Here is a 14,406-nt window from a genome sequence, read left to right as displayed (position 1 = left end):
GACACTAATCAATGCTTATTTGAGCCAATTTATGTATCTTTGTACGAGGTTAGTGTGCACATGTGTGGCATCCTCTGTGTCTCGGGAGGTCATGTCAGAGCCAATAGTAGGTTTGTGCTTCATAATGACCAATAGTGAAAGGCATCTGTAGAGCCATGCTTGCTAATTATCAGCTGTGCAGTTTTAAAGCCCATTATCGACACAAAGACCTGCAATTACAAGTGCACTGAGGCTCACTCTACACCCTTCATCACACCATTCCAGCTCATGTCTCCCTCTGCTGTAGCATTGCCTGGATTGCCCCCTTCTCTCTCAGACAGACCATTATAATCCTGTATGTTTGCCACAATAAACATTATTGTCGGAGAGCTTGTAAACAGGTTATTTACATGTTACATGCATTGAGAGATGAACTGCATTGCCTCTGCTGATATAAAGTGATACAAGTACACTGTCTTTAATGTCTGACCATAATTGCTCACGGGCAACTGTTAGAAGCCTGATTTGATAGTTGTTTGGTAAAAAAAAGAAATATCTTAAATGAGAAATATCATGCATTGTTTGTCTTGTTATTGTTCTTTAAACCGGCACTTGAGTACCTTTACTTTGGTTTAGAAAAAAAATATGTTTGCTAACAAAAACAAATGACAACATGTAAGAATTGTGGCTCCATCCACTGGCTCCAGAGGGAATTACAGAGGTGAAATAACAAACGCTAGCTTGCCTCCAAAATGCAGCCGAGCAGTTGTAATGGACGTGATTTGACGGCACAAATGCTCAGAAAAAGTTTGGTGAGGATTTATGGACTTAAAACAGTGCAGGACAAAATAAATCTGGGAAATTCAGAATTTTGTGTTTTTGACTCGGAGGGGAGAGAACTTTCCCAGTTTCATTATTAAACCCTGTGAATGAATGACTTTTGCCTAATATGTGTCTATCAAAACTCAACTACTTCTCTGAAAAAAAAAAAAGAAAGTAGATTGAACTTGAGCTCTAGCCACGTACACCATCTTACCTATGGAACGTACCAGTCCTGCTTTTCCTCAACTTTTCTACTGGTCCCAACCACTCTTAACTAAGAGCTGGGGTCAGTCAAACCTCCAAAGAGCTTCAATAAAGAAGCAGGACAAACTGAATTGAATTATACACAAAATTCTTCTCCTTTTCTCTTTTTTTTCTGGAGGTGCGTCAACAAATGTCACAAATGCCGTTCTTGTGATGTGTGGCTTTTTTTTACTGTGTGTGTTTGTGTGTGTGTGTGTGTGTGTGTTTGTGTGTTTGCATATTTTCCCCAATCAGAGAGAAAAACAAAAGCTACATTATTTTTGCCTAATTATTCACGGCTACACTCATCAACGTATTTTTATTTATTTTTTCACCCATATCCCAGGCGGGTCTTTTCTTTTTTATCTCTCCTGGCGTCTCATGCTTTGCTGTGCTTTGCTTTTGATCTGAGCTGATTTACCTGCTGTGTGTGCCAGTAAAAAGAGTCAGGTGTAGCAAAAGAAAAAAACAATGACAAGTTGAGGAAGGTCTTGTTAAAATTCAGCACCATCTTACTAATAGCTGTGATTATACTGCCTGTTCCAAGTGTTTTATCTTTTTCATCTTTGGATAAAGATAAAAAAAATAATAATTTCTACTGACTAAGTGAGACAACAGTGAAAATATAGACGCGTTTGCACACCTAATGTATAATGGCATAACAGCGGTTTACTATATTACATCATATGTTTTAATGGAGGTCTTGTCTCCCATTAGTTGCAGTTCATTTCACTGTATAATGAAACAGTGGCAAAGGCTCCCCTCACAAAAGGCCATTCATCACACTGATGCGTTTTGTTTTTTGGTTAAAGGATTGTTCTGCATGGAGAAGAAACTGCATCAAAATGCCTATTAGATCACTTAAATATCTGTTTTTGATGCTTAATCATAGAGCCTTGTAACAGGCACTCAATATGCAAAGGGTACACTACTCCAACATCCACATAATTAAAAATATGATGTTGAATTGTATTGTAATTTATTATCTGTTTATTACTCTAGCAGGAAGTGCAAGCATTTGACACACTGTAGAAGAAGACGTCAGTGGACAGTGGTCGCTGTATTGTAAGCTTCAAAACGCTGTGTGTTTCATTACAATCAGACTCATATTCACAGAGAAATTAGTCTAATTAGACCTGCGGCACAGCAGACCACGGGTGCGCTGCGAGACCCCCGGTTCAAAAGACAACCGGCGTATGTAAATATCTCTGTTACAGCGTGGGCACCTGCGGCTTATTGACAGGTGCGGCCCGCATATGTACAGTTTCTTGTTTCTTTGTACATTTCATTGGAGCGGCTTTTATTCAGGAGCGCTGTATAGCCTAAAAAGTACACTTTATTATGCACAATACCAAGATCCATCACACACAAACACAATGACAACAAAAAACAGAACAATCGTTGCAATTCCATGTGGCTGTGTTGAAGAGAAGACTGATCTCTTTCAGACTTCGAACTAATGCCTGTATTATGGAGGTCATAAATGTTAATGAGGTCATTTATTATTAGGGCATTTCATTTACTATCCCTTTAAGAGATAGTTAAAGTCTGCAATAGAAATATGAATAGTTGTTGATGGTTTGTTTCAGTGCACTAGAAGATAATTGTGATTGTATGATTAAAAAAATGGTAATGAGAGTTTGAGAAGGAGATGGGAGACTACCTTGTCTGTCTGTTAGAGAGAGGGGCCGTGGGGCAAAGGAGACTGCTCAGGGATGAATATTAGTCCCTCTGTTATCGGTGCCTCGGATGAGGAATAGATGGTACTATTTTCAGATTGCTCCTTATTTAAAGCCTCTTCCCCTTTCTCCTGGCTGATGTGTTGTTCTGTCGCTGAGGGCTTTAGTTTAATGACCCGTCTTGGCTCCAGATCTGAGCCCTGTCACAGCACCACGTCTCATCCCCTTCACCCATTTCCCCAGCTTCTCTTCTGGCTTTGTCCACCTCACATCTTCCATGTTTTTGTACGAGAAACCAAAATACAAAGTTTGTGAATGGCCTTAAGCGTGAAGGAAATATGTTGCATGCGTTGAACCATAAGAAGAGAAAGTTTGATGTGAAAAAAAAATGAAGAATGATTCCCATTACCTTTGTATTGGTCCAGAGAGGTCAGTGGCATCTTGCCTGCAACACAAGAAAACAACAGAAGATTATTGTGTCATTCATCTACTTCAGCTGGAGCCTGAAACTATGGATCTGAGCAGCTGCATCATGGACACTAGCCTAAATATGACCAGAGTCACTCATAAAGATGCACATTTACATTATTTTTAATGGAGATATCATTACTTTCCTGGAATGTTCCACCGTATGGCATTATCTAACATTATTTAACACATCATTACAGGTGGTTTCACTGCTCAAAAATACACCAAAACATGAAAAATCACATCAGATCATGTAGTACTTTTTACTGCATATCTCAATCAGTCTACCAGTACAACCTAAATGCCATCACATTGTATTGAGATTCAGACCTAAAACTAGTATTACAATCTTTATTAAGGGTGCATTGGTGTTGTTTTGAATTTGAATGACCGTATTAATCGCTGTATTAATCACCTCTGTGACTTTCCATTTAGAATATTTCCATGTGTGGCTTTCAATGTAAAAAGTTCAGACACCCCTTTTCGACTTCACTTCTACCACGATGAACATGCTAAAACGATGGAGGTCTATTCTCAGGTATCGAGCTTCCAGAACGAATACGACCTCTTTCAGGAAACACAAGACACGGGCTTTTTGCTGGGATGTGCTGAGGAAGTGACTTATTCCACTGGGTTTTCTCTGTAATTCCGCTGTTCCCTCTTCCCCTTTTTATTTCATCCCCAACCCTCTGCTCCTCTTTCCACTGCATGTAAATAAATTGGTCCCTGGGCTCCACCATTCCTGTCTGAGTAACCATTACACTCACAGCACTGCCCACTACCCTCTGGAGCTGTGACGTGCTCGGCGTACACCCACATGTGGCCAAATGAAATAAAAAATAATACTCTTATCCTATTCTTAATTACCGTTGTGCATGTGTGAGCGTGCGTGTGTTGTATTTTGAGCCTTGTGATGAAATCTGAAGGGGGGAAAGAAATATCTTGCTCCTCCTCGTACATTAGAAGCCAATCGGATCACTGCTCTTTGCATTTCAAAGGCGTACTCTTGTCTGTTTCATCTCAACCACAGAACGCTCATCCTGTTATCCTACTACATGCACTCATACACGCACACGCTACGCTTCAGTCCATTTTCACCCAGCCATGAATTATACAGCAGGGTAAATGGAACATAAAAACACACATTATTTGGGATCTTTACACACAAAATATCAAGAAGTCAGAAAAATACCGTGGATATAATATTGGCGTGTATTTTCATTGCTAAAGGTGCACTTTTCTGAGCCCAGCACCATGATGGGAAGTAATTTCGCAGGGTAGAGCCTTATTGTTAGTGGAATGTTGGTCACGAGTACCATATAGGCCTGTGACGCACAATGCCTTTAGTGTTAAGTGCTCTTGTGTAATACCTGACAATTATAATCACAAGAAACGTCAAGGAACATGGAAATTATTAAGAAAAACTGCAGGTTGTGGAAAAAGAAAAGTGTATAAGGTTCAATTCTTTGCAGAGAACAAAACTTATTCACACACTTTCTGAACACATTCCAAACATCTCAATGATTCACCGTGATGTTTAGAAGCGCATTTCACAACTTTCAGAGACCAGAGCTGAGTTTTGCCGTCACACAACTACTAACTGCAGTGCATCAGTGTTACTTTCTGGTTTGTGGATGATAAAAAACGCTTTATAATTAAGATGCAGACAGCACACATCTGTCTCATTTTGATCCCAAGAGCTACTACGTTGGAGCAAGGCTAATTTGACTTTGTTACATGTAAGAAATCAGTACAGAATTTCCCCCAAAGTATTTCCTAATGTTTAGGCAGATTTTTTCATTGACTTTTTGTGTCAAGAATTGAATACGTGAATAGTTAGCTCTAAAACCCATAACTCGAATGATATCATTTCAGAGAAAAAAATATCAAAAAATGTGTCAAGCACTGAATAATATACAATTATCTATAAAAGTTGACAACAATCTTTTGATTCTGAATGTGAATTGTTTATGAGTATGCAGCAGCTCGCTCAGATATGGGTCAGATGGGATCACTGGGATGGAAACAGATGGGCAGCCATGTTCGGGTGGACAGGAGCCAGACTTGTGCTCCCCAACAGACACATTTGGCTGAGTTTCCTGACTGCAGAGGGGCGCCGGATCTCACCCCACCCCAGGCCAGGACAGACGTGAAACAGAGCTTCAATATGAGGGCCCATGCAAGTGCTGAGCAGGTGGCAGGCTGACTCCATAGTCTAATACATATGAGCCAATGACCAAATGGGGGGATCTAAAAACAAGAAAGGCATTAGTTATTGTGACATATGGAGTGGACCTTTCCATGTGTGTTGATGTTAGTTACATCATAGACCTAATGGTATTTAAAAGTGGGCTCCATTGATATAGAGTGGGTGAATTATGGAACTGGAGATGCTGCGATGTTGCACCTAGAATGATTTTCACTCTTCTTCGTCCCACTCGCCTCTCCTCAGCCCATCTGCGTCATTCTCACACTGTTTTTAACACATCTTTCTTCTCGCCTGCCAACCTGCCATTCACACACACCCCACCTGGCACATGTACCGCACACTCAGCCTCCACCAATAAACAGGCATCTTTTAACACTGATAAGTGGATGCATGCGTTGGTGAAGTGTATATCTTTGGAATACAATACTGTGCCAAGTCTTTAGATAAGGTGCAATATACTATAGGAATACTGAAGAACATGTCTGGCAGACTGATGTGACACACAGAGGTGACACAAAAGATGCATGTTCATAACATTTTTCATTATTGTGTCCATTGAGATGAGCTTGAGATTGATAATACAGGAGATATTTATTACTATCAACTTCTTGAATTTGCGACTGCATAATACATTAGAAATCCATTATCTACATGCAAAAACCAAAGGTTGTGGCAGTGGAAGCTTTCATGCATGCTGGTGACATATTGAGGACATTTAACTGGAGCCAGAGAAATAACCTGATTGGTAAAGGGTGAATAAAATGAAGAATTGGGTGTAGAATGTGAAGCCTCATTTACTCTGTGATATTCAATGGCTATGAGAAACGCATTAGCTCCAGGTGTGTGAGCAGTGTAGAGGTAAAGCGTCTCCAGCTCTCACTGAAGAACCAACCATTAGAGAAAAGACCTTTCTTCTGTTTCCTCATCTTGAAAGCCTCTACCCCACTTCCACATTTAATAACAGCAGCACTGATCAGCTGAATAAGCCCAGACCTCCTCACGCACAAACACATGCAAATGAGCCTGCCTTATGAACACATGCATTACTAATGATGTGCTTTGTTTGTGGGGCAATCAAAAAACGTGTTTGTTAGAAGTGGTTAATTTGAAATGTATTAACATTTTCATTTGGGTGGTAAACTCGCATACATGCTTCAGATGACGAAAAGAGCACAATATAAGAAAGAAGAGTTGACAGAAGTGTGATATTATAAGTATTGTGTGCCACAGCCCCATGCCTTCAACTAATCCATTCAATCAATTTAACAAACTCTATGGAAGAACATCAATATTGTTTTTTATGGTTATAATGCTTGCCACAATGTTCAATACATGTACAATATTGACTTGTTTGTTATGCCCTTTATTGTTTGAAACTGACACAAAGGATGTGAGCATGTTACACTGAACCAGAAACAAAGTCCACCTATTGGTTGTGTGGTACTTTTAAGTACTGCAATTATAGCGGTTTGCAAAGTTATTTTCTATCCATTATTTTGTATATTAACGTGATTAGTAGTAAAAGCATGAATGTTATTGTCGCTAGTACCACTAGTAGCAGTGGAAGGCCATATTTCCCATCCCATTTGAAACCCGAGTAACAACTTACATTTAAAGACATGTATGAGCACATTTCTGCCAGATCAACATATTATCTTTATCAAGAAGGTGAACAACCTTTGCTGGGTTGTTCTGATTCAAATAAATATGTTAATAATATTTGGAAAATGCTTTATTCTTTTTAAAATTAAATGTAACTTTTCTGACAGTGGTATTGTGATAGCTCATTTACCTGACATGTTTCGGCGGCAGGACTTCCGCTTTCATCAGAGGTGACATCTGATCTAACAGATGTTATTCCCAGGTGTGGTCAGATCTATAAGACTGACCACGCCTGTCCCCGTGTGGTGTGAGAACCAGTAAACGCTCCTTTGTCTCGATTGATGGTCCGTGTGCCACGCTTCCTGATTTCAACAGCCTCTCGTATACATCTTTTGTACTTTGGTTCCTTGCCTTAACTTCTTACCCAGAGTGCAGTGTCATTAAAGAAGAATATGTAAGCACAAGACAAATGCGCACAGTCTTGAAAGGATAAAAGAATATTTAAGGATGGGAGTGCTACAAACGCTCCCTTTCATCTGCATGCCTAATATCGTTGTAAAATGTGTTGACACAGAGACTAATGGGAAACCTCGACCACATCCTGCACCTTGTTAGCCTTGAAGAATGTGCGCCATAATTCAGCTGAAATGATATTTGATCATAATTGAAAATGATTAAGGCTCTTTTGTGCATCATTGAAAGTTTCTGTCGCGTTCATTAGCAGGTTCAATACCAGCCGCCTGCTTTTGTCTTCTTGAGCAACGGAAATCACTACTGTCCTTTACCACCCCGTCGTCAGCACCACTGCTCTTTGAAAACTCCAGATTTAATGAATAACCTTTACATCCCTAAACAATCATTCCTGGCAGTAGGTCGGCGGTTTCTTAGCACCAAGCAATGGGTGACAAGGTGTCTCGGACAGAAAAGGCCACCATATCAAGATGCACTGAACATCCATGTAAATAAGGAGCAATAAGTGCAGGCAAGAAATAAATCAATAACATGAATGCCACTTAATCAGCTGTGGAAGTAGCCCAGACAGTGAAATGTCAACCACTAATCTTTTGAATAGTGCGATATTACGAGTTAATCCCAGTCTGATTCCTCAACTCTTAGATTTAAGATGTCTGCTTGTGTCCGTCAGAGAAGCGGAGAGCGGTGAGATGGTGTGTTCAAAAGTGTTTCAGAGCTGAAAACCCAAGTATAAAGTATTGTTTTAAATATATTCAAGTCCGTTGATAGGATATCTATCGATTTAGATTGACTAAATTGGATAGGTGAGGTGAAGTTATGGTGTAACGCATGCGACACAAGGAAAGTACCAAAGCCAACTCAACAAGTACAATCCACCATGAACCAAGAGAGACGCACTAACTAAAATGCACAATTCAATCATAAACCAAACCAAACAGCAATGGTAGTATGAGAATCCACTTCTTCATGTGATTTCTGAACAAACATAACTTTAGCGAAGAGAGCAGGTAAAACGGCAGGTCCAAGAGCGGACAATAGAAGAATGTACGTGCTAAAAGAAGGAGGGAAGTATTAAGGGAAGAGAAATGGATGCTTTATGGAGCGTTGTGGCACAGTGCCATTTGAAGTCTAAATTTACAGTGTAGAGTGATGGACTGTGATACCGAGAGGCAATAAAGTGATGTCGATGAGAAAGCAGAACAAATTGGTATGATCATAACATGTCACATTAAAGACAGGCTTGCCATCCATCAACATGAGCAAAGACCTCCTTCATTCCAACACATCACTGCCATTGATCTCAAAGCTCCACTTAGCAAAGTAATAACCATTTTGATAACTATCATTATCTAGTTATGCTACAGTATAAAGCTATCGTGGAAATGGCATGAAACAAAAGTCTAATTTGTGCCATTGTTACAGCAGTTCATGGGTATTAGGTAAAAATAAAAGAATCTTCTCAAAATCTTAATTTCAATTATGTCATAGAATGATGGGATGAGGATGACATGACAGAATAGACGTAAGCTTTGTAAGAGACTGTGGAAGTTAATTAAGATTCAAAGACGGCGGTCACAAAAGGAGTGGATTAGCTGAAAAACACAATTTCAACTGACAAACTTTAAATGTTTTTTCTCTCCCGTCTTTTTAATAGATGGACACAACACGCACAGACAAAAAGGACAAAGAGGGGGAAAAATGCTACAGACTCCAAACATGCTTTTAAACCATTCTCGGCAAATCAGTAAATCAATATCAATTAGGCTGTGAAAGGGCCCAAATGGACAACTGGCTTTGTTTTAACTAATGAAGTCTGTAGAGAATCCAATCAGTTATGCCCCCTTTCATCCCCCTCCTCCCCATTGACTCACCCCCCTCATCCTCACACACACACACACACACACACACACACACAACATCTCATTACCAAAACTGTTACAGATAGTGTAATATTCTCATTATTATGCTGATATATTTTCAAATTAGCCAATGTAGATGCAGTTATATTGAACAGTATCATCTACATCATTTTAAAGGATGTTGTTGGTGAATTGGAGAATAAGATGACATATTTTTTATACGTTTTCCTAATGGTTTCATAATTTTTACTCAGGGCAAGAGTCTATGTGAGATAGCTGTAAAAGGTGAGTGTATCGGACAGCGTTGTGCACAGCTCAGGGGGGTCCAAATGTGTGTCGTTGAGGGTGCAAATCCAGTTTTGGTGGTTAATTTTGTGCCAAAAATTGATAAAACTCTGTGCTATTTAGAAAGTGCAAAGGAAAAAAAAACATATTTACAGGTTGATGTCACAAACACCAGTCTTTAGGTTTTTCTCTGCTGCACAGGTGTTGCCCCCTCTGCGACCGCACACCAACTGACTAAACCGCTGCTGAAATGGCCCCGCTTTTATACACTTATGCCCCTCCCACGAGCATCACATAACCCAAACGAAAGTACAAAAAGAACACAATTTCCCCCAAAGTAAAACATATTTCCCAAATAATCCAAACTTTACTCAGCCATTCTTTCAATGAATGGACACCCACATTAAGAGAGACCAAGTGTGCACCCCGGGTCCCACCCAACTGGAGAAATGTAAGTACGGATGGACAGGGGGAGAGTGAAGGGTAAATGTGCCTGTTTAGTGACATAAACGCATTTCCCGACCGGTTAGAAAAACACATGGTGTGCGTGGGCTGGGATATCTGACTTTTGTTTTTGTAAATTAGTGAATTTTGTGTTTCCATCAAAGAGTATCTTGTAAAAGCAGAACTTTGTGACAAAATGAGCCCCCTGAGCCCTGTCTGCAACTGTTGATAAAGTATTCTATTTATTGTAACCAGGAAATAAGAGCCAGCTGTACACCTGCCTGGAAATGAATGCATATGAACACAAACGGTTTGTAACAGTTAGGAACAATGTTAGAACATAATATAATAAAAGTAAAAAGTATTTGAAGGATAATAGTCATTTCTTACATTTACATGCATCGTTTCCTTGTACTTTCCTGAATCCCAGGTCACCCTTGAAAAAGAGGTTTTAAGCTCAATGGGTTTTTACCTGCTTAAGTAAAGGTTAATAAATAAATGATAGTGTCTTGTGAGTGCAGTTTGGGTCAGATACATGGTCAAACAAGAGATAAAAAAGAGCTCTAAGAGCTTTTGCCAGGTGCACAACACTGTCCACTTTAGGCAGAGTTATGGATCGACAGGGCATGTCTTTAGTTGAGCAAGAATACTTTTAGTCGACCACAGCTCTACAATTTAGAGGCAGCAATTAACCTGACATCTGAACAGAACCTGCAGTACGACAGACGCTGCTGGAACAAGAGTCAAACCCACCTTGCTATAATGCAGAGGCAAAAACGTATTCAAAAATAAAATATATCTATCAAAATCTGACAAAATGTTGCAGTATCTTGTCCTTACAATGTGTCAGAAATATTGGCACTTTTAAACAAACAGATATAAATTTGGTGTCGACACATCCCTGTCTGGCAGAAGGCGGCAGGGCTCAGGGCTGCCATATCATTTTAAACATCCATCAGCTCTGCACCCATATCACATTAGCTCCTCATTTGCATACGGCGCAGACAGAATGACAAATCACAGAAAGAGAGTGAGAGTGAGAGAGGGGGAGAGAGAAGGAGAGAGAGAGAGAGAGAGAGAGAGAGAGAGAGAGGGAGAGAGAGGGAGAGGTAAGGAAAGTGGGCGAAACAGAGGGAGAGAGAGAAAGAGTGAGCCAGGGAAAGAGGGCGAGACAGAAGAAGAGGGTAGAGGGAGGGAGAGAAAGGGTTGGGAAAGAGGGGGAGAGAGAGGGAGAGAGAGAGAGAGAAACAGAGGGAGATGAAGAGAGAGAGGTAGGGAAAGAAGGAGAGACAGAAGGAGAGAGAGGTAGGGTTAGAGAGAGAGAGAGAGAGAGTGTGTGTGTGTGTGTGTGTGTGTGAGAGAAAGAGAGAGAGTGAGGGAGAGAGAGGTAGGGGAAGAGGGAGCATTGGAGGGAGAGAAAGAGGAGAGAGCGCAAGGGAGAGAGGGAGATATAGAGAGTGTGTGAGAAAGTGAATGAGGTAGAGAGGGAGAGATATGGGAGAAAGAGGAAGAGAGAGTGAGGGAGATAGAGTGTGTGTGAGAGAGCGAGGGAGAGCGAGAGGGAAAAGGGGAGAGAGTGACAGAGAGAATAAGAAAGAAAGAAAGAAAAAGAGAGAGAGAAAAGTGAAACTGGAAGAGAGAAAGAATCGGCAGAACCAATACATGGCCCACATTGCTTTTACCACATATTAAAAAATAAAGAGTTTTAAAAGTTTTAAACGTGCTGAAAACTGTGTGAAGCCTCTGTGAGTTTGACCAGCAAACCCAGGCTGGGTCCATCCTGTGGGAAGGTACTTTTACTTTTAATTTACCAGGAACGAATAAAGACAAATTGACTTCTGTTTAGCTTTAGAAGATGCAATAACAACACACGCCTGCCGTTGTGGGCGGGGTCTACTGCGGAATATTACAGCCAGACCAATAACATTACCATGGAAACAAGCAGAAGAAGACTGCTGCGGGCCAAGGACGAGTCAGGTTTGTGGAGATGCAAGTGGGGAGAAAGGTTTTTTACATTTTTAGTGCAATAAACCATTCCAAAATATAAAAAAACAACAACATACTATTACTACTAACATTTTAGTCTATTTTTTCTTCTTCTAACATGTGCTGTATTGTACATTTCAGTCCAAAAAACAATTATTTTTGCACTTCAATAATATAATAATAGCCCGCCAGCTAAACATAGGAATAAACTGCATAAGGAGCACTGCACACGTGTCCAAAAATATGGCTTTGTTTTCTCTTCTTTGCAAGAGAAAACTATTTGGTTAAAATAAAATAATGTAATATTTGTTTGTCTTTGAGATATTTAAAATATATGATGCTACACATTTTATTAATCCAAATAGAACTGATTTCTCACCTAAACATAAAACTTAGTCCAATTTAGTCCAAATTTATCAATGTATTAATCTCAATGGGCTTAAATCCTGTGAAAAAGACTAGCAAACTATCTGTTGTACTCCCTTGAAGCTGTAATTAGTTCTGTTGCCATGCGGTAATCGGGGGCAGTAATCCGGTCTGGAATGTGCAAAACAATATTTCCACAATGATTAAAAAACAAATAAAATAGAATAAAATATAGTGTGAATTAATTTGAGGTCACAAAAACTGTATGTGATGTTTAAAACCTCTGCTGCTCATACTTGGGAAGATGGAAGATTCTTAGAACAATAAGAATAAATAATGACAATACCAGGTCTTAAGGTAATATCTTTTCATTCCCATTCTCTCGGGCGCTTGTCTCTTCGTTGGTATTGGGTCTTGTACAGAAGTCCTGGTAGGTTAAGTCCTGCCTTGATGTACAGATGACATGCATGAGACCACTGCCACACAAGCCTCTTCTGCTGGATCTGCTTTGAAGTTGAGTTTAAAGAAAAGAAGAGAGGGACCATGAACAGCACAGGCCTCTAGGCACAGGCATAAAGACAACAAAACTAGAACACGGTGCAAGAAACAACACAACCACACAACATTGTGACAAAGGCCGTAAATGATGCACCACAACATGTAGTGAGATGTAGTCAATCTTATAAAAGAGAGGAAAGGAATAAAATAGTAGTATTGTAGGATCTGACGGCAAATCCCCTTGGTCTTAGTTCTGCTACAGCGGATGGGACTGACACATGAATATTTCATCCAGTTGATGTTTAAATCCCATCATTTGTGATGGTGTGCGAGTGTGCGCAGAGCTTCGTAGAAATGAGGAGGATTGGAGGCGTGCGTGTACGAGCCCCGTTGATCTATAATGTATAGTTTCAGTTTCAGTGGATGGAGAACACATGTGCTGGAGAACACTTTGCTCTAGCTCTGCTCTATCGACCCAAAAGTGTGTCATACTCTATATACTGTAGAGTCGTGTAAGTCAGGGACCCACACTCTGATGGTACAACAGCACTGGGACAGTCACAGAGCCCAGTTAGCTCTAGAAACCAGTTCAGAATCTAGTTTTCAGCAGAAAATAAATAGGGCAAAGCCATTTGCATTGTGATATTGGCAAAACAATACTATCTGAAGTTATTATGCTTTTGAATACAGTTTAGTCATTATATAATTCTTCATGACACTAAGGAATGCTGTAGATAAGATCAAGACTGTAGATAAGATCAAGACTGTAGATGAGATCAAGACTATAGATAAGGTAAAGACAAGTAAAGTCAAAACAATCGATCAAAAAAAGATGTTGTTTTGAAGTCAATGGTTTCAGAGTTTTAATCCAGGCCAGTCAGGATTTTTTTTTTACAGAGTTTATATACATATATATATATATATATATATATATATATATATATATATATATATATATATATTATTTATTTATACATATATATATATATATCCTGTGTTGCAACAGTGGAATTTCCCTATAGTTAGACGAACAAAGGTTGTCTTATCTTAAACACTTTCTCCATTATTATTAGTATAAAACTGTCACTGTTTAAACATATGCTGAACATCTTTATCCCATCAAACATAATAGGTGGACGTTTCTTTTCGGTGTGCCAAATACCATCAGCTGTCCAATTTGATTTTATTAGCTCAATATGGCAGGACATTAAAGGCCTGTAGCGCTGTTGCTCATCCCGGTTCTCCCAAAGGCTCATTACTCCATCCTCACTTCTCAGCACTCTGCTTTTTCACTGCTCTCTGACATAACTTTGGTGTTTTTCCCCTGGAGGTAAGCAATGTGTTTAAACCACTACCACTCCCACTTCCAAATGCGCAATTTCCCAACTAATAGAGTGTACTCAGAAATTACTAATCAAATCGCTGGTACCTGGAAAATTAATTTACCATTATGTTCCCCCCAAAACAACAGTAACAAAAAGGGCCAGCAACC

The 14,406-nt window shown here is 39.7% G+C and overlaps 1 protein-coding gene across 13 annotated transcripts in view; it reads right to left on the bottom strand.

Moving 5' to 3' along the window:
- The window catches only part of celf2 (cugbp, Elav-like family member 2), a 149,791-nt gene that overhangs the window by 113,973 nt on the left and 21,412 nt on the right, over window positions 1–14,406 (bottom strand). For all 13 annotated transcript variants that reach the window (XM_072453801.1, XM_072453808.1, XM_072453803.1 and 10 more), the window contains exon 2: window positions 3,133–3,168. In XM_072453801.1, coding sequence (XP_072309902.1) covers window positions 3,133–3,168 — 36 coding nt within the window. The remainder of the gene's footprint in view (window positions 1–3,132; window positions 3,169–14,406) is intronic.

This window comes from Eucyclogobius newberryi, unplaced genomic scaffold (assembly GCF_026437365.1).
Source record: "Eucyclogobius newberryi isolate DKJ021-1_F unplaced genomic scaffold, fEucNew1.0.hap1 SCAF_2, whole genome shotgun sequence".
NCBI lineage: Eukaryota > Metazoa > Chordata > Actinopteri > Gobiiformes > Gobiidae > Eucyclogobius > Eucyclogobius newberryi.
This window is presented reverse-complemented; position numbering and strand designations above follow the sequence as displayed.